Source organism: Centruroides sculpturatus, unplaced genomic scaffold (assembly GCF_000671375.1).
Source record: "Centruroides sculpturatus isolate CEXI.00-Female unplaced genomic scaffold, Cexi_2.0 scaffold387, whole genome shotgun sequence".
NCBI classification, from domain to species: Eukaryota; Metazoa; Arthropoda; class Arachnida; order Scorpiones; family Buthidae; genus Centruroides; species Centruroides sculpturatus.
Genome location: NW_019384709.1, coordinates 416,570 through 444,431, shown reverse-complemented (window position 1 = coordinate 444,431; position 27,862 = coordinate 416,570). Strand labels below are relative to the sequence as shown.

Here is a 27,862-nt window from a genome sequence, read left to right as displayed (position 1 = left end):
TCTTACCATTTCTTAACTTCAGTGCAATTTCCTATTTACATTGTTTTGTAAAAATTACTTTTGCCATTCAAAAGAATTACAGTTTCAAAAATCATCCATTTTCAAATAATAATGCATGACCACAATGGATTAAAGGTAACAACTCAAATAGTTTATCACAAGGCTATCAAACACATTCCTATAGGCAATGTTTTGCTGATGTTAGACAAAATTTGATCTGTTAGGGGACTGGTTGACAAATGTTTTCCTAAAGTAATCCATCAATTTCTATTGTTATCCAGGCTTTTACAAAATTTGCAATTGAATGGAAATCAAACAATGATCTATATTTTTGAAACATCTTGATTTGGCAATTTTTCAATTACCACAAATATCTCATGTTCTCCAGTTATACTTACACAGTAAAACCTATTTTCTTTGATACCAGAACATGATTTATCCTTGAAACACAAACTTTTGCCTGGGAGTGGTAAAACAATAGTGCTGGTTCATATGCATTCAAAATATCTTCTGAAGAATAACCAGTAATAAATGGAAGGAAACTTGGCTTTCCACTGTACTATAAGACAACTCCAGATGATCTTCAGTGCATAATAGTGCTTATTAGAAGTGTTTAAGAGGGCTTTGAAGTTCACTATGCAGCCAAGCCAAATTTGTGTAATGGGAAAGTAGGGTAATGCTGTGCAGCTAAGAGACAATTAACACAACACAAATTTATACAAACATCAAAACTAATATAAGTTTAAAGTGTACTTTACAATTTGGTTTTATTACTTTAAATACAAGTTATTTAAAAAATTTTTATTAATCAATTTTCAATGCTATTAATCATTACCCAACTTTCTTCCTTCCTTTATGAGATCTGACAGGCATAATGCAGCCAGTGACACACAAACACACACCACACATTAATACAACATTCAAGCAAAATACAACACTGATTCTAAAAATCTCATGCAGGAGATTTGCTTACAAAATGAGTAATGTGGAATGTTGTCCAACCAAAATTGCTGATAACCAATTGACATTCATAAAAGTGTTCAGAAATGTCTGCTAAACAGGAGATTTATTATTCAATAGTATGCAGATATCTGGATGTTATAGAGAAGTTCAAAAACTTGAATAATTGAATCCCTCATGGACTGAAAGAAACAAAGCAAATCATCTAAAAGTGTTAATATATCTCCTAATAGAAAAAAGGATAGATTTTTGCATTTCATTATTATATGTAATGAAAAGGATCCTATATGAAGATTATCAATGATCAGAGCAGTGATTGTATATTGACTATGAATTCAAGCATGCAACAAAGACAATTCCACACCAATAGAAGATCATGGTGAACGTATGTGGTCGCCTGCTGTATAATCCATTACTCATTCCTGTGGCCTAATGAAACCATTAATGCAGTTTATGCAGAACTGCATGAAAAATTATGCAAAGAGCAGTCAGCCTAGGTCTATGCTGACTGTTCTTTCCATTTAGTCATGTTGGTTCTTATAAGGCTAATCCTTGTATGTTACAGGAAACATAGCTGTTGGGATCTCTCATATCCAGCATACTCACCTAATTTTTTGTTCATTTTTTCAAATATTGGACCATTTCCTAGCTGGGAAAACAATCAATAAAACAGCCTTATACCAGATCTTTTTCATCTCCCATTTACCAAAGTTTTAGCAGGAAGACATGTTCTCGTTACACATTGACAGAAATGTATACAAGTTACTGATGATTATTTTGATTGCGATAAACCATTTCTTATGTTTTGTAACTTGTAAATGTACTTTGTGAAATTGGCCATTTTGTTGTAAAACAACCTGATAGGAGGTTTCTGACAATTTTAGTTAAATTTTAAATATGATTAATCTCATTCTATAACTTTAACTTTTCTCTTTTGTTCCAAATTTTGCTCTATTTTTCTAAAATTTAAATTTTTCTGTCAGTTTAATAATTAAAAAGTTAGCGATTATTTGATTTTAAAAATTACATATTATTACTGAATTTAATTTCATAATTACTATTATTATTTTTATCATTAGTAATAATGTATTAAACATACTATCATTTCTAAATTCTATTTCTGTACAAATTATGCCATTTTCTATTCTTAAAATAATAAAAAAATTGTTAGAAATGGAATGTATTTATTTCAAGAAATACATATCACAATGCATAAACATTAATGATAAATTGGTAAAAGACCAATATTTTGATCACAGTAAAAGCTGTCAGATACAGTAAATATAATTACACTATACAATATTGTAAAGAGTTTCAAAAATTATAAGTTAAAAATATTCTTCTTGTATAAAAAAGTTATTTAATTTACAAATATGTATAAATTTCTCAAATTTAATTGTCAACAATATTTATTATTATGATCATTAATAAAGTCAATTATTAAAAATTTTTGTTTTTTAAAAAATCTCTTAAAATTAATTTGATGGTATGCAGGGCTGTCAAGGAGGAAGAGTTGAGGAGTTTTCCCTGGGCTCAGAAACTTTAGGAGCCCATAGTAATTCTTAGCCCTATAAAATTAATGTTATTTTCACTAATAGAAAATAAAACATTTAAGACTGCTTTTTATTAATAAAACATTTTGTCTTTCATTTGTTCAAAAACAAAAATTAAAGGGGTCTGCTCTATCCTTGGGACCCCATACAAGCTCTCAACTGTAAATAGAGTATAAAATATTTTAGAGTATTGAAAATTTACATACAGATCACAATGATATAGGAAATTCTATTATATTAGTTGCATATAATTTTAAAGAATTGCCTTAAGAGATTCTTCTCACATAAATGCTAAATTTAAAAAACAGTACTCATTTAATTATACTTCAATTAATAAAAAAAAATGTAAATGATAATTATCATTACAGTCTCATTTAATAAGTCATAACTTTTCCAGAAGTTTCCTTAAACATTCTGGAAATATTTAGAGACACACAATCTTAAGAATATTCTTATGATTTATAATTTTAAATTATTTTTATTTTGAATTGAAAATTTATAATTAAAAAACTATATGAATTTTAAATAATTATCTGTAGTATTTATGTTAATAATCTTTATCTCAGTAAAATTTGTACTTCTTGTTTTACAGTTTTTTTAATTATTGAAATATGCAATACCAAGGTTTTTTTTACTATAATTAATATTAAGGATTGTATAAAACCAAAAAACAATTAAAAGATCATTACAAAATTTCTTTCAATAACAAATCAATATTCATTTGTTCATTAAAAAAAGAAATGACAATATAGCCTATTAAATGCTTTTGCATTAAAGAAGGCACCTTTAGTAGGCAAAATATCTATACATATTTAAAAAAAACAAAATTATAACTTATGGAAAAACAATTCTACTGAGAAATTGAAATTAATATTTCAATTTCTAATATAATTTTTCTTTAAAAATTAAATAATTTGTCAAAGATTTTTTTTCTTTGAAAAATTATATGTATAAAAAGGACTTTATTTTTTTAAGAATGCTAATTCTTGAAAAAATAAAAGTCATTCATACATATATATTAGTTATATATGATGTATATTAATTTTTTCATCTAAATAAACTAATGTTTATTTTGCTTTTATAACAACTTTATGTTGTTAAGTTCTTTCTGATTAAATAACCAAATTCTGTAACTCTAATCATCTTTGAAAAAATAATCTGTTTAAATAATTAATTCTATGATATCAAAATAAACATTCCATTCACAAATTTATAAAATTAACTTATCACAAAGCTTGATTAAATTCATTATTACTAAGGCAGCAATACTTTTTACTTTGTAAATTCTTTCACAAATAAAATTAATTACTTATTTTAATCTTTGTACACTATGACAAAAACACGAACCCAAAAATTGTATTTTTTCAATATTCACATAAATTGTAACATTGTTGACAATTAAATTTTACTTATTCAGATCAGATCTTATTCTAAAATAGCATTTCTCAATTTTTGAAATTTTTTTATATTATAGTAATTTTTTGTATTTTAGTTAATTTTGTATTTTAGAAATTATTTATGCTATACAGTGATTGAGAAATTCTATTTTTGATTACATAATATTTGTGATGCTAATTTAATAATCAAACAAGTCAGTAATGAGATTCGATAACTAAATGATATGATAATTTTTGATCATCAATTTTGAGAATTACTGTGAATATCTTTTAAAAACCTCGTGACTTTTGTGCTGCAATGAATTCAGGATAATCAATATATCCATCATTATTTCGATCATCCATATTTAAAATAGGATCAATCATCATTGTTAACTCTTGGTCAGCAAAGATTTTTGTAGTTCCCTGAGAAGGAGCTTGATTTCCCATCATTTTACTCTCTTCAACTAAAAATCAAAATATTAAATAAATAAATAATAAATGCATAAATTTGTAAATTTTGTTAACTGTATATTGTAGTATTTGAATTCATACCATGCCAATGGAGAACTGATTTGATTAGTTCACAACCATCCAATTTGTTATTGTCATCATTATCATGCATTTTAAAATAATGAAACTGCAATTCCTCTTCTGACATCTTCGTAACGTCTGGATGATCAACGACTCCTTGTAAATGTTCTTTAATGTGTCTAAAATAATTAAAAAGACATTTTTAAAGTACTTTATAAAGCTAATTTCCAGATATTGTATTCTTAATATAAATATTAAATTTAGAAAAGCTCTATTTTAAGTTTTTTAATTATTCAAGTAAAACTATACCCAATTCTGTTTTTACACAGTAGATAAATTTCCAAAAAATCCATGTAAAAAAAGATACTGTCTGTAGAGAAAAATAGAAGATTGGCTCCAAACTGTGAAAACCAATTAATATAATAGTGTGCATTTAAACTAAATAATCCCAATTTTATTTACTAAAATCAGAAAAGGGATAACTAACTTATTTTAAATGTATTAAATTTTGCTAATAAAATGTGTGAATATTTAATTTTTATTTGACTTTTTTAATTGAATGCCAAAATACCTCTAGCTTTTAACACCAAATGGCATACAAAAATGATTTCATATTGAAAGAAATTAAAAGAAACAAACATATAAACAAATAGAGTTGTAGTTGAAGAGTTGTACTTTGAATTAAACTTTGAATTAAATTTTTTATGAGTGCTTAAATCATGGACAAAGTTTGAAAGAAAGACTGTCGTAACACGCATTCAAATAAGCAAAGAAACAACCAAATCTTGAAATTCATTTGGACATGTGTGGCAGCTTTAAATGCAAATTATAAGAATTTTAAAAAAAATTTTATTTAAAAAATAATTATTTTCTAGAAAGAAAAAGAAAGTATGAATATTTTTTCTTAGAATTAAAAAAAAGCAAATTTATTTAAAATATGTTAAATCAAAATCCACGCAAAAACAGAATTGGATGTATTAGTACATACAGTATCATAATATGTTTTAATAATACATTTATATAAAGAATTAACATTAAAATCAAAGCTTATAATTTATACTATATTTTTCATATCTTAAATTTTGTATTACGTTTTAGTTTAAAAAGTTCTATCAACATACTAGTGCTTTATTCTAATTTACCATAAACTTCATGAAAACAAAGGTAATAATCAGGTCAAAACTAGAATTTATTAAAATGAAATTCTATTAAAGTGAGAAATTACTATTGGGTTGTTTGGAAAGTAAGTTCATTTTTTTCTGTGGAAAAAAAAACACAATATTTTTTAATAAATAAATATTTTATTGAATTATATATTGATCATTTTGGTCAAATACCTGTTGTCATCATTTCTGGTAGTAGTGTGATTTCACATTCGTAAAAGTTTTGATCGTTGCTTACAAAAAACTGATCCAAATGATTTTTGACATTGTCATTTCAAGTAAATGTCTTACAGTTAAAAAAAATATGTATAGACCGGAACAAGTAATAATCTGAGTGTGCTCGATCTGACGAATATGGTTGGTGCGATAGCACATCCCATCTAAGTTATAACAGTTTCTGATGAGTTACCAAACTTGTGTGAAATTTGACATTATCATAGTGAAACACTACACCTGTTTTGTCAATCAATTCTGGCCGCCTTTTCTATTTGATAAAATTACTCAATTTGTTTACTCGATGGCAGTACACTTTCGAATCAATTGTTAAATTGTGTAGTAAAAGCTCAAAAAAAAAAATTCCTTAAAATCCCTCCAAAGAGAGCATCTCTCTTTAAGAACATGTGGAACCCAAATATAACCAATATAGCTTTGAAACGAAACCAATTTGTTTCAAGTAATCATAAACAGTTCAATTTGACAGATTTAATCTCTTAGTGATTTCACGTGTTGTTATTCGGCAGTTTGCTTCAATCAGTACTTTTATTTTGTTTTCATTGGTTTCAACTGGCTATCCAGAACGTGGTGCATCTTCAATATTGAAATTTACCAGAATTAAATTTTGTAAACCAGTTTTGGCACTGTCTTTCTCTCAACACATCATCTCCATACATGTACCACAATTTTTTTCTTGCTTGAACAGCATTTTGATTTTTTGGTAATAAAAAAGCAAATATGCCGAAGATGCTGCTTTCAATCTTCCATATTTGATGGGACACAAAAAATAAACAATTGCACAAAGTCAAACAAAATTTTTTACAAATAAGCCTAGCTGTCAAAATATATAATGAAATACGGTTTAGAATGTAAATGGCGGGAAAAATACGACTAATTCGTCTAGTGGTAAAAAAACAAACTTACTTTGCGAATAACCTAATATATTACAATTATAATAGAATTATTAGCAAAAATAAATTTCAGAAAATCTTAAAAAAAAAAAAAAATACTAAAACTCAATATTTCAAATCTTTTTAATAATAATCCGTAATTATTAAAAGCATTGTGTAAAAGAAAAATTTTATTTTCTATCTTTCTGAAAATAAGTTATAAATTATTAAGTGTTCCAAATGAGAAAGTACAATAATGGTATTAGTACTCTTGAAGAGTTGTACTTTGATACTTTTGTCCTCCCCAAAAATTGACTTCACTATCTTATTGCTGATCATTTACAGCATATATTTCATTTAAATTTTCAATATATCAATATTCAAAAATAAGAATACATTTTACTGAGGCAGAGCATTAGCAAAGCCTCTTGTATGTGGCTTACAGAATTTCATTTGTTCTCAAAAATCTGTTTGATCGATTCTGATAAAACCTTGCCATTTTCTATTTATTACTATAAAGAATCTCAAAATGAAATAAAAAATGGGGTTTCATGACTGTTTGAGATACAAGGTCTTAACAAGAGCATGCGATGTCATATGATTTCTCAAGATTGCTAGCATATCTATGTGGCTTATAGAATTGAGTTTATCATCAAAATTTGATGGGCCAATTTTGACAATTTTGCCATTTTATATAGATTGAGATGAAGAATCCAGAAATGTAATAAATGTAAATGCAGAAAATAGGGGTCCATGAATTTGTTTTCAATATAAAGTGGGGTCAAAGTGACAATGTCCATGCTCCGTGAACATGCATAATGGAATTTAAGGGTTTAAAATAAAATAATAAGCATTGCACACACCTAACAGAAAATAGATACAAAAAATAAACAGAACACAAGAACAAAGCAATTGGCATCACTTGCTTTTAGTTTGTTTTATTTGTATATGGCAATGTGACACATGGGTGATCTGCCAAGGAGGAATGACTCAAGAGGTCTTTTATGGGAAACTGGCCCCTATTTAGGTGTTACTAACATGAAAAAAACATGTAAAACTCCATGTAGCCAGTCATGAACTCTCAACCAACTACCAGTGTTCAGTGATTTTATCCACTTAGCTACTGGGGGGGGGCATTGGTATCGATTGCTTTGTTCTTGGATCACCTTTCCTGTGACCAGCAGATGCAAAGATAGCCTTTTTTGTGGCAGCAAGTGCAAACTTTGCTGTCTGCAACTGTGCAACTGTCAGGTATAAAGATTGCCTTTTTTGTGTCTAATGAGTGCAAGGATTGCTTCCTTTCTTTCCAGCTCTGCCTCATTTCTATTGTGATATGACAAAGTCACATGATGTCTTAGTTATTTTTAAATTTAAAAAAGTCTACAGAACTTTGTTTCATAATGTATTCCATGTAAAGATTTAAGTGCTATATAATACAAATTTAGAAACTTAAATTATTACTTGATCTATTGAAGTTTATTGATAGTTCTAAATCCATTCACTTCTCGTCGAAATGTCTGATGTATATAGAATCAAGCATTAGAAAGCTGAAAGTTTAAGTATAGTTACTGCATATTATTTTTGCATACTACTCATATTTGCATTTATGACAGAAATAAAATTTTCATTGGAAAAGTTTTGCTTCCTATCTAAACATTTTTGAAAATAAAATATTTTTTAGATGTATAAATAAAAATCTAGTTTTCAAATGGATATTTCTCAAAATTCAAGTAAAATAAGCTATAAATGGTCTTTATTTCATTTCATAAAAATTTTATCTTACAGATGTCAAAATCTATGTAAGGTATTCAAATTTATTTAAGATTCCTTATATAGATGATTATTTATAACACTGATTATAGTAAACAATTTTATGAATTTGCAAATACAATAAAGATTACATACTCTTTATCTTGAATGTGACTTTTATCTCGAAGAAGATTTTGATTTGCTCCTTGTGGTGGTGCAAATCCTTGCTGAGGAGGCACACCTTGCTGCATATATCCTTGCTGTGGTACTCCTTGCTGCATCCCTTGAGGTGCTCCATGCATGTGACCTTGTTGTGCTCCTTGCATATAATTTTGTTGTTGGTTAGCCATGTGACTTAAGCTTCCAATAGGAAAAACTAGCAGAAGTAATACCAGTGCCATACTGTGCAAATAAATCTAAAAACAAAAATGTTTATTATTTTTAAAATTCACAAAAATAAAAAAACTCTCACAAAATCATCATTAACAAATAATTAAACTCAAAAAATATTTTGATTATAGTACAGTCGACCCCCCTATAAGATCATTGATTTTTCCGTTTTATCTGAATTACATGTTGTACGAGTCACTTAGATTTTACAAATACGTGTGCCGAGCTGTGAACGGCTCACATATTTGTAAAATCTAAGTGACTCGTACAACATGTAATTCAGATAAAACGGAAAAATCAATGATCTTATAGGGGGGTCGACTGTAATGTTTTGAAATAGTTGCTGTATTGATTTGAAATGAAATTTACCAATAAGTCCCCCCCTTTTTTTTGCTATTTTTTTCAATTGTCCTGTTTGATTTTATTGTAATTTTTTAAATGATGATAGATGGATAAAGAACATTATCTATATTTTCACATCTTTAAAAATGTAAACAATTGTTTTTTCAATCTTTGCTCTAAAATTTTTGTTAAAATTAATTTTCTGAATTATTTATAGTATTATAACATAAAGAAGCACAGATAAATTACTTTATGATAAAAAATAAACTTTTTCTTGAAATTTTCATAGATCATTATTCCAAAACATCAATGGAAAAGAAGTGATTTATGAAGTAAATACAGTAAAACTGTATAAATCAGACTTGCACAGTACTGTTTGGCAGGTTTCCGTATTAAACAGGTTGTTTTTAAACACAGAAAATCACTATGTTCTGAAGAATTATTCCCATTTAGGCAAGTTTCCATTTTAATCAAGTTTCATTGTATAAATTATTAGCTTCATCTGAGGTTGGTAGAGAAATCATGCTACTTTGAACATTTGTGACCAAGATGCCAGACAAGCAACACATCAACCTTGCCTGTTTGTAACCTCTCCAATTTCACCAAAAATCATGCATTTTTCCTTTTCTCCACTGTGCCCTCTGAAGAACATGCACTCTGGCTCTCACAAACTTGTTTACATTATTGGATAATGATAAATTATTTATAATGTTCTTTAGTACACTGGCATGCAAAACTTAAGCAACAATGTAATTTTTAAGCAGAAGCCATAAAATTGTAGAAAAGGGCTTGTTGCAATCAGTACAATGGATACCCAATTCACTAGAAAGGTGATTCTTATGCAAAAAGAAGACAAATAATGTGAGGACATGCAAAATGTGTGTAGTCAGAGTGCTCGGTGCAAGACTACAATAAAAAGAAGGCTTTCATTCTATACTATATGCATTCTATTCATTTTTGCACTAGTATGCTTTCTTCATCCTTTAAATACAAACTACTGTCTTTGTATCCTGAATTTCATGTCTCCCAGGTGATTTGTGGAGTTATGGCAAGAAAAAACAATCGTTGCTTAAGTTTTGCACACTAGTGTATATTGATATACACATTTCCTTGATTAAATCACTCTGAGGTTTATTTTTTAAATACATACATATCCCCAAGACTTATTAAATTCAAATAAACCCCTTATTTGAGACCAGGGTGTATTTTTTAACAACACCTTTGGAAATAAATTATAAGGTGTGTTTTGATAATTTAATTTAATTATTTTCTAAGTACATTCTGTTAAATATATCATCCAATGTACATTGAAAAAGCTTACATTTTTCAAAAGAAAACAGTCCAACTACCTCAAAAATATTTTAACTGAAATAAAAGTGAAGTAAATCTCAAAAATTGACTCTGGATGTGGAAAGATGTGAATGTCAAATCCACTGTTGATACAGAAGAGACTACATAAAAAGTGAAAAGATTTACAACTTGACACAACAGAAGACAGTGATATTTGTTACACAGTAACTTACTTTACCGTGTAATAAACACTTAACAAATTTACATCAACAGAACTGATTCAAGTGATTGATAAAAAGTGTTAAGTGAATTGATTCTATTGAACTGATTCAATGGAATCAGTTCTGTACATACATAAATTTGTCTAAAGTTGTCTATTTAAAAAAAAAATTCTCGTTAGTGAACATATAGAAATTAAGGTACATCTTACATTCAAGTAAATATTTCATCATTCACGTGTTTCTTGAAGATTTGAGATTGATAAATAGTGGCAACTATTTCCTATCAATCCCTGTAGAGATATTTAAAGAAGCTGGTTGTATTCGAAAATAATCCATCAATTCTCAAATGGTGCACCACAAATATTATAAAAGTATATTTTAAAAATGAAAATAAACCATTTGTGTAAAGATTTATTAAATCTATAATCATATAATAGCCAGTCTAGTCTTTATTCTACATAACTACTCATAGTTTATAAAGTATTAATATTTTTAATTTTGTATAAAAAGTATGCCAGAAAATTTTACCTTTTTAGTGTTTTGTAAGCAAACAGTTTGAGAAACACTGAAGTAATCTACAATATGTTTATAAGGAAAGAATTAACAGATTAACCATATTAACCATTTTACTTTATATATATATAGATTTATATTATTAAACTAATTACACTTTATATCTATATTATAAATTATCCCATATGTTTTTGAACTTCACAGATTGACCTAGAAACGAATCACTACAAGAGATGACGAATATAATCAAGGTCAACAGTCTAAAAACATGGAGTAATATAAAGGACCCATCTTTCTCAATTAATTATTATAAATAGTATTTAAGTAGCAATTATTATAATTATTTTCATTAAATGTTATCTATATAATTATCTAAAATTTAAATACATTAATTTAAATGTGACAATATTTAAATAATACATTATGTCATGTTTATTAAATATAATCAAGATCAATTTCATATGTTTTACCTTTAAATCAATACAATATTACCTATACAATAATATCAGGTTACTGAATTTAAAACTAACCTCGTGTAAGGATTTTAAAATAAGTAGATATGCCACGTGCTCAGCATTGATGTGCGCAATTGCAATAGATTTCGGAAACGGAAATACGTATTTCAAATTATATTTGTAATTACATACAGTATATATATTGAAATTAAATGTATAAAAAGCATAAATTTATATTTTTAATTGTGTAAGTTTTAAAATAGTAAAAGTTTAATGTTAGTTTTTAGTTACTTTTTCGTTCAATAATTGATCGAAAAATATCAATAATCGTACGGAGACGGCCGGATGGCCGAGGAAATTAAACGTCAGCCTATTGCTCTGGAAGATAATTAATCGAATAATCGAGTAAAGAACCCCAGGAATTTTTCATGGAAGGTCTGCCCTAGATATGTTGTGCCCCTTCCCCATGATGGGCATGGAAAAAGGCCCTTTTAGTGTCCATACGGTAGCGGCCGGATGGCCGAGCTGTCAAGGTTGCAACCTACCGCTCTGGGGGATCCTGGATCAAATCCGGACGGGTCAAATAATCCCCAGGAATTTTTCGGGGAGTGGTCCGTTCGGACATGTCGGGCCCCGCCCCTCACCACACGATCGCCCTATTGTGGGCCTGGCCGAACCCGTAATGGGCTTGTAAAAGTAGGCTCTCTTAGTACCCACGGGGAAGAAAGAGTTTTAGAAAAAAGTGCCCACGTAGAGTCAAAAATGAGGAGGAGAGAGGGAAAAAAATCCTTAAAAAATTTTGTTGGATCCGGCAATGGAGCCTCTTCTTCCCCGGGGGCCAGTCCGTGCTTTAGACCTTGCGGGCTTGTTATTTACGTTACTGATAGGCCTAATATGTAAATAAAATAAGCGTTATCTAGCGTAAAGTTATAACATTTCGCGCTATTACAACACCATAAAATTTGACAGATTGCAAAGAATATTCGAGTATCAAATATGCTAGTTGGAAGCAAGCGATGACAATTTTAAATGTACAATGTAGTGCTCCGCAGCTAGAAGTAGTTCTCGGGATAGGGTACGGCCATATCGTGGCGATGATTGGCTGCGCGAACGGTACCTTGGGTAACGGAGGAAGGAAAGGATATAAAAGGAGCACGTCCACGTGGAAAGGGCCATTGTACTTCGTGGGCTTCTGTCGACTTGAGACTATTGGAAGGAGATTAGAACGAAAGGATCTCACGGACGGTTTGGAAACATCGTGGTAGACAAAGAAGGACTGCACGTGGGAGCAACGAATCCGAAGAATATAGGGAGGTAGTGTATGATAGAATACGGCAACCATAGGAATCTTCTTGTAATTAATTGTAAAATTTCATCGTCTACATTCATGGTAGACAACTTGTAATCGCGAAGAATAACATTGTTAATTAAATTCATATTGTCGGTCTAAAATCTGTGTACTTATTGTGAAGTCCTCAATACGATTCATTATCGTTACACTAAGATATACTTCGGTATATCTAAATTAGTACATTGGCGTCCGCGACAGGATACGTGTGTCTGTAAGAGGACTTAATTAGTATAAATTGTTATAATATTGTATATCGTAGACCATAAGAACTGTGCAAAGATGGAAGACCAAGTACATAGTGAGATTCAATCAACGAGTGTAGCAGAGATGAGTGATGTACCTATAGTAACGGGGTTCATGGGAATGATCCCTTGCTTTTCAAACTCACCAGGAGATGCGCTGGATATCGGCCGCTTTTTCGCAACAGTAGAGAATGTGGCTACATTGGCAAAGTGGGACGAAAGGGTAAAACTCACTAATTCAAGCAAGACTGAAAGGTGAGCCATTATCCATATTCTTCGATCTCAAGGAGCAGGGAACGAATAATTATAAGGAAGTTAAGGAAACGTTAGAAAAATGTTTTGGTCATAAAGAGAGGGAGAAGGATCCCTTTGACTTAGTGCTGAAAATATCGCAAAAAAAAGGGGGAGCGCGTTTGTCAATATAGTGTTCGGATAAAAACGTGGTTCGCCCGCGCTGTAACAAAGAACCCCAACCTAGCCATGTTAAGAGATAACACCGTGAAGGAGAGCTTCATGAAAGGGTTGGTGCCCGAAATACGTAGGCAAGTATTGCAAGGGAACCCCCAAAACCTTGGATGAAGCTATAAAAAAGGCTGAGAGTGAGGAGGATGTCGAGGCTGCCAATGGGAAACGTGGTATTATTAATGAAGTATGTGCTAGCATAGAGCAAGAGCGAGAAATAGATGATAAGGGTAAATTAAGTAACCGAATAGCCGACCTGGAGGTGCAGATGAAGCAGTTGGGTGAATCCGTTTCGTCAATGATGGAGTACATGAAGGAAGGAAAGGGCCTCAGACAAAAATATGACGAGCCTCGTAGATGCTACTCATGTGGCGAGAAGGGACATTTGTCTAGGCAATGCCGCCATAGAAAGGATTTAAACTAGGCAACGGTCATTTGTATGGTCAGGAAAATGACCGATGTGCTAGTATAGAACTGACCAAGCAAATTTTCCTCAATGAACGTGGCTTACCAATCATTGTCGGTAAACTATTAGGGCGGAAGGTGAAAGGGCTGGTTGATACAGGTGCTGAAAGAACCGTTATAAAGGATGAGCTTACTGACTGGGTGAGATTAAGGAATGGGAATTGGGTTACCCAAAACGGTACGTGTATTAAAGGCATGACTGGGATAATTGTCAATAGCGATGAAGCCTTACTTGCTAAATGTAGTTTAAGTAACGAGAGTGAGATAGAATTAAGAATCCCTAGTGTAAAACTTCCAGAAGGTGTTGATTACGAGATCATCTTTGGAATGGATATTATTAGTAATTACCCGGGAATACTGGCTGAGTTATGTCTAGTAAGTAGACTGGGTCGCGAGGAGGGGAATGAAGGATTCTATATAAATATTAACAATGAGGCCGATTCGAGCAAGAGTGAGTGGAAACTTGATCATATGGATAACCAGACAAGAGAAAGGGTTACGGAAGTATTAAGTAGGTATCCGAATGCAGTTGCGGATGAGGTTACTGATATTTCTGGGTCAATTAACTACATGCATTCCGTTAAGTTAGTGTCCGACCTCCCCATTAATATAAAGCAATATCGCATCCCATATAATTATTTGCCAGCCCTCAAGAGGAAGGTGGGTGAGTTAGTGAAGGCAGGTATTTGTGAAGAAAGTTCCTCGAGTTGGAACTCTCCGATCCACGTCGTCCCCAAGGACTCCGGAGAAATCCGGGTTACCCTCGATCTGCGGAAAATTAATGAAATTACTGAACCCCAGCTATTTCCAATGACTAGAATCGATGATATTTTTTCCCAGTTGGAGGGCAACAAATTTTTCTCTGTATTAGACCTAAAAGCGGGATACTTCCAAATCCCATTAGATCCGAAGGTAAGGCATATTTTTTCGTTTACCACGCCTTGGGGGAAGTATCAGCTATGCAGAATGCCACAAGGGGGGAAGAATAGCAGCCGATTCTTCCAATTTGTCATGACAAAGGTCCTTGGGAGGTTCATTGGAAGTAACTGCTTCGTCTTCCAGGATGACATCGTGTTATTCTCTAAGACGTTAGATGAGCACTTGGAACTTCTTGAACAAGTAATAGAAACTTTGATAAATGAAGGTCTGAAAGTAAACCCTAGGAAATGTCAAATTTTGGCTAAGGAGGTGAGATACTTGGGGCACATCTTGAATAACAAAGGCATAAAGCCTGACACTAAAAACGTTGAATCTATACGTCAGGTTAGACGACCCAATAACACCAAGGAAGTAAGGAGCTTTTTAGGGGCAATAGTTTTTTTCCGTAATTTCATCCCGTCCTTCTCTGATATTGCAGCTCCCTTAATCGACCTGACAAGAAAGGATAAGAGGTTCATGTGGGACTCCTGTTGTCAAGACTCCTTTGAGAGGTTAAAGGAGGCCATCACATCTCCACCTGTGCTAGCCCACCCTGACTTTTGCAAGTCCTTTTATTTGCATACGGATGCGTCCGACCGGCAGCAGCAGGTGTTCTAGAGCAAGAGCATAACGGGGACTGGTCCCCATTGGCTATTATAGCAAAAGATTCCAAGGAGCGGAATTAAACTATTCCACGATAGAGAAAGAGTGCCTTGCGATTATCCTGGCCTTAAGACATTTTAAATACCTTATACTAGGGCAAAGGACAATCATAATATCTGATCATAAGCCATTAATATTTCTAAGTAATATCAAGAACGGGAGTCGCCGCCTGACGCGTTGGGTGATGGAATTGATGGACTATGATATCGAAGTCAACCATATTAAAGGCGTGGATAATACCGTAGCAGACCTTCTGTCTAGAAATGTTGACATTAATCACATCGAGGTAGATACCCCTCGGTATAGAATCCCAAGTAAGGAGGAAATAGGGCAATCTCAAGATATTGATGACACCTTCGGACCTATAAAGAGGGATATATTGAGAACCCAGATGGATACTGAATCTACTGATAAGGTAAATAATTATAGGGTAATAGATGGCTGCCTTTATAGGAGGGAATTCGTAAGGGGAAGGAACCAGTATGTGGAAAAATTGTGTGTAGGAGAGGACATTGATAAGACGTTAATTAAAGCCATTCACGAGAACCAACTACTTGGGCATTGGGGTTTAAAAAAAACCATTAAGAATATAGAAAGGAATTATTTTATTAAGAGACTCAGGCCTAAAGTCGAGGAAGTTATCAAAATTTGTGAAAAATGTCAGATGTATAATACCCGTAACGGTAAGGCCCCGTTCCAAGCCAATGAAACGGCAGATAAACCATTCCAGAAGATAGCCCTTGACATAATTGGACCTATTCATGTTTCAAAACAAGGAAATCGGTTTATATTGGTTGTGGTTGATACCTATACACGGTTCATGGAAGCATACCCCTTAAAAGACCAGACAGCCTGGTCTGTAAGCAACATACTATTCGATCATATAATCTGTCGGTATGGGGTGCCTGAGATAATTGTATCTGATCGAGGGACAAATTTCCTTTCTTCCTTATTTAATGACTGTTGCAAATGGTTGGGGATAAGGCGCAACATCACGACATCTTATCGCCCTTGTTCGAATGGCATGTGCGAACGCGCAAATAAATAATTGATAAACATGATTGCGAAGTCAGGGGGCGAGGAAGGCGTTGAATGGGATGATTTAATCCCCTCGTCGTGTTTCGCCTATAATAATACGTATCATCTGTCCATTAAGGAATATCACCGGCCTTCCTCTTATTCGGCATAGATCCCCGTACCCCTGCTTTGGATGGCCTCCCCAATCCTGTCTCTGTGGATGAGCGCAGATCCTTTATTGTCACAAAATTACGGTCGTTAAGGGAACTTGCAAATAATCACGCAGCGGAGAATAACCGGAAGAGTAGGGGAATTAGGAATAAAAGTAGGAAATTAATAAAGTTTAGCGAAGGCCAGAAGGTGTGGGTTAAGAGGATGGGGGTTAAAAGAAGGAAATTCTCACCAAACTACGTAGGGCCGTTCCGTATCACTAAAGTTGTGAATCCCACCACTTACTGTGTAGAAGGTTGTAACAAGAAAGACACTGATCAAGTACACATTGACCGTCTCAAGCCGTGCTATAGTTATGTAACTTATAAGAAAGGGAGGAAGTCTTATCCAAGAAATCATCAGAAGAGGTAGTAGATGAAGATGAGGAATCGGTGGACTTCCGAGTAGGAGGGGGTAATTGGGGAGGAAAACAAAGTACGAACGTTAGTGAAGAAAAAAACGAAGATCCCGGAATAGTGGAAAGTGAAAAAAGACCGTATAACTTGAGGGGGAGAAAAATTGACTTCCGCAAACTGCAGTTTGGGATATAATCTTTTGGGGGGAGGTATGTAGTGCTCCGCAGCTAGAAGTAGTTCTCGGGATAGGGTACGGCCATATCGTGGCGATGATTGGCTGCGCGAACGGTACCTTGGGTAACGGAGGAAGGAAAGGATATAAAAGGAGCACGTCCACGTGGAAAGGGCCATTGTACTTCGTGGGCTTCTGTCGACTTGAGACTATTGGAAGGAGATTAGAACGAAAGGATCTCACGGACGGTTTGGAAACATCGTGGTAGACAAAGAAGGACTGCACGTGGGAGCAACGAATCCGAAGAATATAGGGAGGTAGTGTACGATAGAATACGGCAACCATAGGAATCTTCTTGTAATTAATTGTAAAATTTCATCGTCTACATTCATGGTAGACAACTTGTAATCGCGAAGAATAACATTGTTAATTAAATTCATATTGTCGGTCTAAAATCTGTGTATTTATTGTGAAGTCCTCAATACGATTCATTATCGTTACACTAAGATATACTTCGGTATATCTAAATTAGTACAACAGTATCAGAATTTCCATCTGGTGAACATTAATAAAGGGAATTTTAAGTTAGATTCAGTGGCGTAGCGTAGTGGGGGCGGCAAAATTTCACAATAAATAATAATAATATCTTGTAAAAATTTGAACCATTCTAGTCTATATTTGCGTCGCACCTACGATAGTGCTATCGTCCGGGAATCGACTCATCGTCCAGGTGAACTAGTAATTTCATTCCGGGATATCCTGCGCAACCTGTTGACTTTTTTTTGCATGTACGATTCAATAGTATTCATATACACCTCCAATATCCAATAGAGCTATTTTAAACACGTCACTAGCACGGAATTTTTCATTGCTTATTCTGTGACGAAACTGAATTTTAGTCTTTTAAATTGAGATGCCTAAATAGCGGGACGGCAAAAATTTCCTCCGCCCGGGCGGCTGACACCCACGCTACTCCGCTGGTAAGATTAGTCATAATGTGGGGTTTCTTTCTACGTAATGAAGTAGGTCTGATCGCAGATGGAAGCCACACTAATAGACAAGAGTCAACAACTCACTGTGCGTTTAGAGTTAACACTCCATTACAAATCTCTTAAGTACAGGGTAGAATGTTGATAATGTGAAAAATATATCTGTAATCTCTATTTACAATTCAGTCTCTACGAGGTGACACTACAATGAGATCTCGCACCATCTCAAAATCTTCCTAGGGCAGCCTCTGGTTTGGCCCGTGGAAAAAGTTTTTTGTAATTCGGCCCGGGGGCAAAATCTGTTGGCCACCTGAGCTAGACTCTTGTAAAGCTTGCAAGAACTCTGCACTAGCAGACAGCAAGTTCGGCCGGTGCAGAGGGAAAAGAAATCGGTCGGCAATAAATAAACGAAAACGAGTATTCGCCCGATCGAGACACATCACGAGCCGGCTAATCGGGCGAACACAGGGGCGCCGCCAGCTGTTTGAACGCCCGTGTGCAATACCGATTATGCCACCCCCTGTTTAACTACGACTACCTACGCTGAGCTTGCCAGAAAGACTCTTTGCCGCCCCCCTGGACGTGCCGCCCGCGTGCGATGCACGCCTTGCACGCCCGCTTACGGCGGGCCTGCAGCGGAGACTTGAAAGACTCTACTATGTCATCTGAACGAAGTAGAACTGATTCTTCTACATCAAACATGAAAGTCCTGCTCCGTTACCCTGTGAACTGTTTATTTTGAAATTAAAACGTTCTTGTAAGAGTCATTTTGATCGCCTAATCCGTAGTTGTCGCCAGTATAAACTGTATCGGCAGTACATTGATGATGAAACCATTCGATTTTATTTTACTATTTTATATGCTTTTGTTTATTCAGAACAATATTGATAAACATATAATAGAAACCACTTTCTAGTTTAAACATATGGACATTGCTATGGCATGAAAACATATCTATATTCGAACATTAAACTACGAGCAATTAACTTAGGTTTATGAAGTAGTGTTGCGGAAACAGTGCGTGCTTGATATTCAACACATGCTGTTTTACACCGCGCTAGTTGTTTTTCATTGTTTTATACAAAATATTGTTTATGCGTTTTTTTAGTTAAACAAAAAATAAATAACGAGTGTTTTTGTATCCTTTATTGTCCTAAAAATAATTATTAAAATTAATTCGATTATAATTTAAATTAAATTAATATCAGAATGTACACAAGCTCTTAATTCTGTGAAACGAAAGCCGTATTTCATTTTTCTAAACAATTGTTCAACAATAGCAAAAGATTTATTTATGATAAAGTCTTAAACATAAATGCAAATGCACTGATTCACTTGTTATTGGTTTATTTTTCCTTCTTTAATTATTAAAACATTTTTCATTTATTGTAAAAATACAAAAGTGAAATACATGAAAAAATTGTGCATTCAAAACGAATACTTTTATAAATATTTTAACGACGGATCGATCAGTCCACGAGTTTCTACTTAACGTGACATAGCAAAATGCAGGGCATTTTAGACACGACGGTTCATTAATCCGGCATCCTTCACCAGAATTTTCCAATAATCAGCACGTTAGTACAGTATTTCACAAATCGTAATTTGTATAGACACATGGCGCATTAAAAAACCCCGGCCAGGAAATAAGGCAAAGACGTGGCTGCACTAACACCCGTCACAGGGGCAATCGTGAGCATTGTCATTTTGCCAGCGGCAATGCAACTGGTGGACAATACACCAGGGGAATGTCTCTTGGAAGGTTTTACGGGAAAAGCCGTCCCTATTTAGATGCCACACACAGAAAGAAAACTAGGTGGCCAGCCTGGCACAAATCAAGGACCGAGTACCGGCGTCCAGTGGTTCCATCCGCTCGGCCACCAGACACCGGACAGAAATCGAGAGCGACTCCTAACACGGTACGCCAGGAAGGAGCAACCGGGAGGACCTTATAGCCGTGGACTATACCCATTGGAGTAGGGATGTTTAAAACTGGGGAGTGTAAACCCCCCGATTCAGAACTGCGACTTTACGGATTAACTCTCTTCTGCCGTATAACGCATCGTAACAAAGTAAGAAACAAACCGACGACGAACCTCTTGAGCTTGAGATCTTCGTCGTCCATTTGTTTCCTGTCGACGCATTTCGATTCGCTGGAATGGACACTGGGAGATCTTCTACCCGGGCATTGCCACTCCAGATCCAAGATTCCTCTCTTCTCTAATTTCATGTACAAATCCAATATCTCTTCCGGTTTCGGTTCCCATATTCGACAACTTTCCTTCTCTTCGTCGCTGCAACTCACTCTCCAATCCTCTTCGCTCTCCGTCGTCTCTTTCCCTTTCTCCAAACAGTCCGACGAACCCATTTTGCTTTTTAATAGTCACGTGATAGTTATTTTAATTTCAATTATTTAAATCAGTGACAGAAACGAAAAAGTTATATAATATTTTCGTTCGTATTTGGAAGAGTTATATTAATAAATTGTAAAATATAGCAAAACGTAAAACGATTAAATCGTAAATATAAATTGAAATTTTTATACATTCAAAATTTTAACATTAGAAATTATACTGTTTATTTATTAGAGTTAAGCATAAATAACACGAATAAGTTGAACCAATTATTCGTAAATTTATAAAATACGTGTACTGTCTTCTATAGAAGTTACTCTAAATGAACCTAATGCGGAGATAGGTAGAATTGACCAGCTGTTCTGGATGACGCGTATTAATTAAAACCGTATTAATAATATACACATGGGCGTAGCCAGAGTTTTGTTATGGGGGGCCTAGTAGAGGCCAACCTGACACAAAATTGAATTATTTCAAATTATTGTTCATTAAAATGAAATTTCCATAAGAATCGACAATAACTTAACACACATAAAATATGAAACTTCCTTTAATCATACGTTTTCGTAACATTAATATCAAACTCTAGCAATGCCTTAAACAAAAATTAACCAATCAATTATTTTTTTTACCATTCTTTAATACAGTATAGTTTACCGTCTTTAATCTAGATATAAACCAGAGGTGGCCAACAGTTTTTTCCTCCGGGCCGAATTGGAAAGAAAACTTTTTTCACTGCCCGAACCAGAGGCGGTCCTAGCAAGATTTTCGGGTGATGCGAGATCCTATTGTGGCGTCACTCCGTAGAGACTAAACTGTGCATAGAGATTACAGATACACTTTTCACATTCTACACCCAATTAAATAAGCTTCAACTTTTTATTTCTTTTTGAAAATCGTCTCAACACTTTTTCGGCTGTGATTTTCTGGGGAGGGTACCAGGTTAACTGGGGGGAGCGTGCCCACCCATGCCTCCTCCTGGCTACGCCCATGGATATACGTAAGAAATAACTACGTGTTGTATTACGTAGTAATAATTTTTTTTGAATTGAATTCTCTGAATACAGATGTGTAGAATAAAATTATGCATCGAAATTTTATTAATGATGGTTTTGTGTCTAAAAATGATGGTTTTGTGTCTATTGTTCATTAAAATGAAATTTCCATAAGAATCGACAATAACTTAACACACGATATACTGCTGTGTCGATAGATATACTGCTTCATCGGCTACCAATAGCTCTAATGCTGTGAAAGTGGAGTAATAGATAGTTCTGCCACTTCCAGCGCTTTGCGTTACCTTAAATGCATTAGAGGATGAGCTACGGTTTTCCCAATTATATTATCGTAGATATGCAACGAAATACAATATAGAAAAATGCAAATGCACCTATTTATTAATTAAACAGATACACTGTACACAGAAGGAAGAAAATATGTACAAAACATGCATACACAATACATTAATTTCCATTTTCCACGGAGAATATCAACTATTTTACCTTCAATTGTATTTGCGGGATTCGATTCCGGGTCCTCAAGAGTGGTAGGTTGTCACCACTCTTGAGGACCCGGAATCGAATCCGGACGGGTAAAGGAAATTCTAGGCATTTTTCGGGGGTGGTCCGTTCGGACACGTCGGGCCCAGTCCTTTACCACCCGGTCGCCCCATTGTGGGCCTGGCTGAACCCATAATGGGCCTGTTATAAGATGCCCTCTTAGTGCCCACAGGGCGGAGAGTATTAAAAAATCTTTCAATTGTATTCATATTTTTTAAATGTGTGAAATCCGAGCCCTCGGATCTTTCGATTAAAATTACACTATGTCTATATTTAAATTTTAAGGTGGCAAATAACTATCTTGCTCAGAGCGGCATAATTTCTAGCTGGCACTTGCCGGTGGCTAGGGGGGGCAGCTAGTATTTTCATGGTAACATTTCGAACATTTTAGATTGCTTGAAGTATGAATAACCTCAACCACGATTATCACGCCGTTTTTCTCTTGTATATACGTACCTTTTTTAAAACTCTTTCCGCCCTGTGTCGGCACTAAGAGGGCCTCTTTTAGCAAGTCCATTATGAATTCGGCCAGGCATACAATGGGGCGGCCGGGTGGTGAGGGACGGGGCCCGACATATCCGGACGGACCACTCCCAGAAAATTCCTGGGAATTTTCGACCTGTTTCAAATTCCATCTCGGGTCCCCCAGAGCGATAGGCTGCCACCTAGATCTATCGGCCATCCGGCCGTCTGTATATATGTACAGTACAGTACCAATATTAGCTACTCAAGCATCTGCAGAAAAAATGAAACTATTGAAACAGTCCTTTAGGCACTAACTTATGTAATCATCGATATTGGATTAATTTCACCAAACATCTAATTTTTGCAGAGCATAAATTCTTTTATTTTGCAAATATGTTCTTCGAATATTTTGCATTTTTAAATTCGAAAATGTAAAATATTCGAAAAACGACACGTTCCATTTTGGAACATTTATAATCGTAAGCCCAACGATNTGGATTAATTTCACCAAACATCTAATTTTTGCAGAGCATAAATTCTTTTATTTTGCAAATATGTTCTTCGAATATTTTGCATTTTTAAATTCGAAAATGTAAAATATTCGAAAAACGACACGTTCCATTTTGGAACATTTATAATCGTAAGCCCAACGATGGCCTATATTGAATAGGTTGAAAACGTTAGTAAAAATAAAAGAATTTATGCTCAGCAAAAATTAGGTGTGATTTAGGTCAATCTTTATCTAGGTGCACCTTCATGGCGGCGGTCGCGACTGTTCGCTTCGGTTAGGTTAGGTTATGTTAACTATATTTTTAGTAGACGTTACTTTTTTTTCTTTTGTTCAGGAACTACCGTGAATCAATAACTAGTGACGTTAGGCACTCGGTGGNAGCAAAACGTAAAACGATTAAATTGTAAATATAAATTGAAATTTTTATACATTCAAAATTTTGACATTAGAAATTATATTGTTTATTTATTAGAGTTAATCATATATAATACCAATAAGTAATTATTCGTAAATTTATAAAATACGTGTACTGTCTTCTATAGAAGTTACTCTAAATGAACCTAATACGGAGATATGTAGAATTGACCCAAGGTCTTAGGAATTGACCAGCTGTTCTGGATGACGCGTATTAATTAAAACCGTATTAATAATATACACATGGGCGTAGCCAGAGTTTTGTTATGGGGGCCTAGTAGAGGCAAACCTGACACAAAATTGAATTCTTTCAAATTATTGTTCATTAAAATGAAATTTCCATAAGAATCGACAATAACTTAACACGCATAAAATATGAAACTTCCTTTAATCATACGTTCAGTAGAGAGCTACATTAAGATTTGGCTATAAGTATATATTGATATATATATATATATATATCAATATATACATATAGCCAATTTTATATTTTATGAATATTATAAACTTATAATATATATACTGTATATTATAAGTTTATAATATTCATAAAATATAAAATTTACAAAGATTGAAACGCTAAATTCATTTTTCCTGTAACTTCTCGTCAAATTTCCTTGGTCATTTTACGAATCACCCTAATTCTTACAAAGAGAAATGCAAAAATTAAACATACTACATTAATTAAGCATTACTTAAGCATAACCATGGTGACATAAATAGAAAATATTTTTATATGCAATAATTTTGTATATTTTATGATCGATACAAAATACAAAGAAGAATACCGACAATTAAGGGCCTCCGGTACGCACAAAGGATGTATTTAACACTAGGAATCTAGTATTTGTTGAAATAAAAAACCTTTTATAATATCATGGGATAGGTCCTATCTTGTATATATTTATATGAAAAGAGTTAAAACCTTGCACAATCGAAATAAAACCTTTACTGCGCGGATTATTCGAGAAAATAAATATACCGATTTTAATCGTATTTAATATTAACTTTAATTTTAAAAAACAGCAATAAAGACACAATTCTTTGTTTTTTGAAATAATTTGACGCCAAATCATATAAAGATTTTTATTAATTTTAGAAATCCAAAGTTGTGTTTAAAGACAGATTGATTCTAATTACATTTATAATTATCTTGTAAACTTTCCTTTCTTTCTTGAATGAATTTATATCCGCTTTTTAAGGGATGGACACAATTGAGGAGGGTCGAAACTTGAGTAGTCACAATCGGGAAATGTCAAAATCGGTGTCACAATCGGTAAAACAAGTCAAAATCGGTGTCACAATCGGTAAAACAAGTCAAAATCGGTGTCACAATCGGTAAAACAAGTCAAATTCGGTGTCACAATCGGTAAAACAAGTCAAAATTGGTGACACAATCGGTAAAACAAGTCAAATTCGGTGTCACAATCGGTAAAACAAGTCAAAATTCGTGGAGTCACAATCAGGAGAAATGTCAAAGTAGGAAAGTCACAACTGATGTTTGAAATTTTAGTTTTGAAGTCTTTTTCAACTTTAGATTTCAAACTTTTTTTAATGATAAATTTTAATGATTTTTTAAAAATCATATTACTATAACTATGTACGAAATAACTACGTACAATGAGATTAAAATCTCTGAAATTCTTCTGTATTCTGTAAAAATAAAATAAAAATAATTAAAATTTTCATCTAAAATATTCAATTATTTTTTAAATAATTATCAAATCAATAACTTTATGTTGTTCTAAGATACAAATGTGTACGATTGAAACGGAATTATATTACTCGCGGTAGAGCAGTGGCGTATCTACTATGAAATTAACGAAGCTTATGTTTCAGTTTTTCTAATCCCGGATGGCCTCGATGCAACTACATTTTTGGTATTCTGCAGCTTGAACTGTTATGGGGCCTCTAAAACTAGCAACGAATGGGCTCCCATAACAGTTTAAGCTGCAGAATACCAAAAATGTAAGGAGGCATTGACTGTGAGCAATTAAGCGATACTACGACGTGTGATTTATAATGTATCCAATTATATTACCGTCAATTCATATTAACATCACAAAGTTACTGAATAATCTTTCTCTACATCCATTTACGCTATTGCTTTCGCAGTGTCGCGAGACTACAACTCTAAAGGATTTTGTCTTAACGCGCGTAATTTAGATCAGTTAACCAACTGATTTACTAAAATTGTGTTCTTTAAACACTTGGTTTAGATTTATACATCTGGATAAAACCACCAAACACTAGATGTTGGTCGTGGATTCGAATCGAATGTATACACAAATTAATTGATATATAGAAATTCAATCAATGTTTTGAGGCGGTATGTTCGACATTATCTAAGTTAGAAGTGTGTTAACATAACTGCCGAGTTTCATAGCAACTTGTCGAACGGCCTATGTGTGCATAGCGAACAAGCATATTCATTTATATATACAGTACGTATAAGTTAAAGATACATACCAGAAAAAGAATCTGAAAAATTTCTTTAATTTAGAGAACTTTTCTTTCTTTGGTGCATGGTCCATTGATTGATTGACATGCACATTGGATTTCGTATCCTCGATTATCCTATTGTATCAAAATGAAAAATGTAAATGAATTGAAAACTATTGATAACATATATTTGTCATTATTAATTAAAGATTAAAACAGTAAAATAGAATTGAACAGTAAAATAGGAGGAAGTAATCGATTTTTCTGCATGAGTGAAAGTGTTATGTATCAAACTTAATTACACAATGGATGTTATTGGTAGTCAAAGATAATCGGTAGATGAAGGAGTTATGTTACATTGACTTGATGTTTTCCAATGAAAGAATGTGGCACGGGCTGATAATATCTTTTGCCCTCAAACGCTCTGTCGATTCAGAAACGTAACACCTTCATCTATGGTAACAGTGTTAAAAGCAGTGCAAAACCTTACTATCATACAATGGCGTTTAAAACATTTTACAAGTTGGACATTAATATAATATGCTGTCAACGATTAAAAAGCTTGCCCTGGATTCTATGAACAAGGCAGAAGTAATACAAATACAGAATATATTAATCCACTTAACTTGCAAGAACCAAATGGAAATGCCTCTTTCACAACTTAGCAGTTCTAAATGATTCTATCTCAGACAAATCTAGTTTTACAATTTGCGAATTCATGTAATTGCCTGTGATAAGGACAAAGCTATATTCTTCATGTGGGGCAGAGAATATAGAAGTACTGTACATAGGATTGAAATTCTATGCTAACTGCTAAGGTTCTTTAATTATGATTAGATCATTCATTTTATTATTTCTCTTTAACTAGATAAAATATTCACAATAAAATGCTATTTTTATTGTGAAAAAAATAAATAAAATCTATTGTTTAATGTTAGTGAACATATGAATATTAAAATATTAATTTTAACAATAAATAATATCTTTTGTTTTTCTATAATATATTAATAAAATTATTTCATTTCAATAATATAAAACCAATAAAGGAAATTATATAAAAATACGTATTAAATAAATATAAAAATCTTACCTATTGAAACGATCGGTAATATTGCATAAGATTTATTAGAAAATTATTAAAAAGTAAGGCACAATTCTAGGACAAATGTAGCAAATTGGGACTTTGACAGAGCAGTAGAGCATATCGATAGGAACAAAAAAGTCAAAGGAACCATGCCCGTACGGGCGACCCTTCGCGAGATATAGGCTCCCAAAAATGCCGCTAATTAGGCAACGCTTTCTATGCCGCCGCCGCTCTATACTGAGCGCGCTTCTATTTCCCTATCTCTAACACATTGTAACTGACGACGGAAAAAGCCAACAAAACAGATTATACACTCACCTTCGACAGAGTCTCCTTTTCTCGCTACCCTACGACGACTGGCCCGTTTCTGATCTTGTTTAGGAGAAGCCGGGGTAAGACCGCCGGTCACCGCTGCCGCTTCCTCCTCCTCGGCTATGTCCAGGAGGTCGACGACGACGAAGATGGGATCGCCCGATGTTATTCGAACAATCGCATATAATCCAGGGTTCGGGTACAAGTATCCTTCGGTAATTAATTGG

At 33.5% G+C, this 27,862-nt stretch overlaps 2 protein-coding genes across 6 annotated transcripts; both read right to left on the bottom strand.

Moving 5' to 3' along the window:
- Nucleotides 1-3,754: 3,754 nt before the first annotated feature.
- Nucleotides 3,755-11,772, bottom strand: LOC111627762 (multiple coagulation factor deficiency protein 2 homolog). 5 transcript variants are annotated; one of them, XM_023371394.1, is made up of 5 exons: nucleotides 11,665-11,720; nucleotides 11,210-11,256; nucleotides 8,595-8,854; nucleotides 4,445-4,602; nucleotides 3,755-4,356 (listed from the first exon to the last, which is right to left on the bottom strand). In XM_023371394.1, the coding sequence occupies exons 3-5, from the start codon at nucleotides 8,837-8,839 to the stop codon at nucleotides 4,181-4,183; spliced, it is 579 nt and encodes a 192-aa protein (XP_023227162.1). In that variant the 5' UTR covers nucleotides 8,840-8,854; nucleotides 11,210-11,256; nucleotides 11,665-11,720; the 3' UTR covers nucleotides 3,755-4,180. The 5 variants fall into 5 exon arrangements, with proteins under 5 accessions (XP_023227162.1, XP_023227161.1, XP_023227163.1 ...); XM_023371393.1 differs by lacking the exon at nucleotides 11,665-11,720 and adding an exon at nucleotides 11,350-11,404; XM_023371395.1 differs by lacking the exons at nucleotides 11,210-11,256; nucleotides 11,665-11,720 and adding an exon at nucleotides 11,725-11,772.
- A 7,887-nt stretch (nucleotides 11,773-19,659) lies between these two features.
- On the bottom strand, nucleotides 19,660-20,940 carry LOC111627764. The gene has a single exon (XM_023371398.1). The coding sequence runs from the start codon at nucleotides 20,860-20,862 to the stop codon at nucleotides 20,524-20,526; it is 339 nt and encodes a 112-aa protein (XP_023227166.1). The 5' UTR covers nucleotides 20,863-20,940; the 3' UTR covers nucleotides 19,660-20,523.
- Between the last annotated feature and the right edge of the window lie 6,922 nt (nucleotides 20,941-27,862).

Bases quoted from the DNA above. Each gene is read 5' to 3' on its own strand.
- LOC111627762 (XM_023371395.1), bottom strand. From the start codon at position 8,839: ATGGCACTGGTATTACTTCTGCTAGTTTTTCCTATTGGAAGCTTAAGT. The intron at 4,603-8,594 runs GTATGTAATCTT...TAATTATTTTAG, and splicing joins AGTCACATTCAAGATAAAGA to ACACATTAAAGAACATTTAC. The intron at 4,357-4,444 runs GTATGAATTCAA...TTTGATTTTTAG, and splicing joins ATCAGTTCTCCATTGGCATG to TTGAAGAGAGTAAAATGATG.
- LOC111627764 (XM_023371398.1), bottom strand. From the start codon at position 20,862: ATGGGTTCGTCGGACTGTTTGGAGAAAGGGAAAGAGACGACGGAGAGC.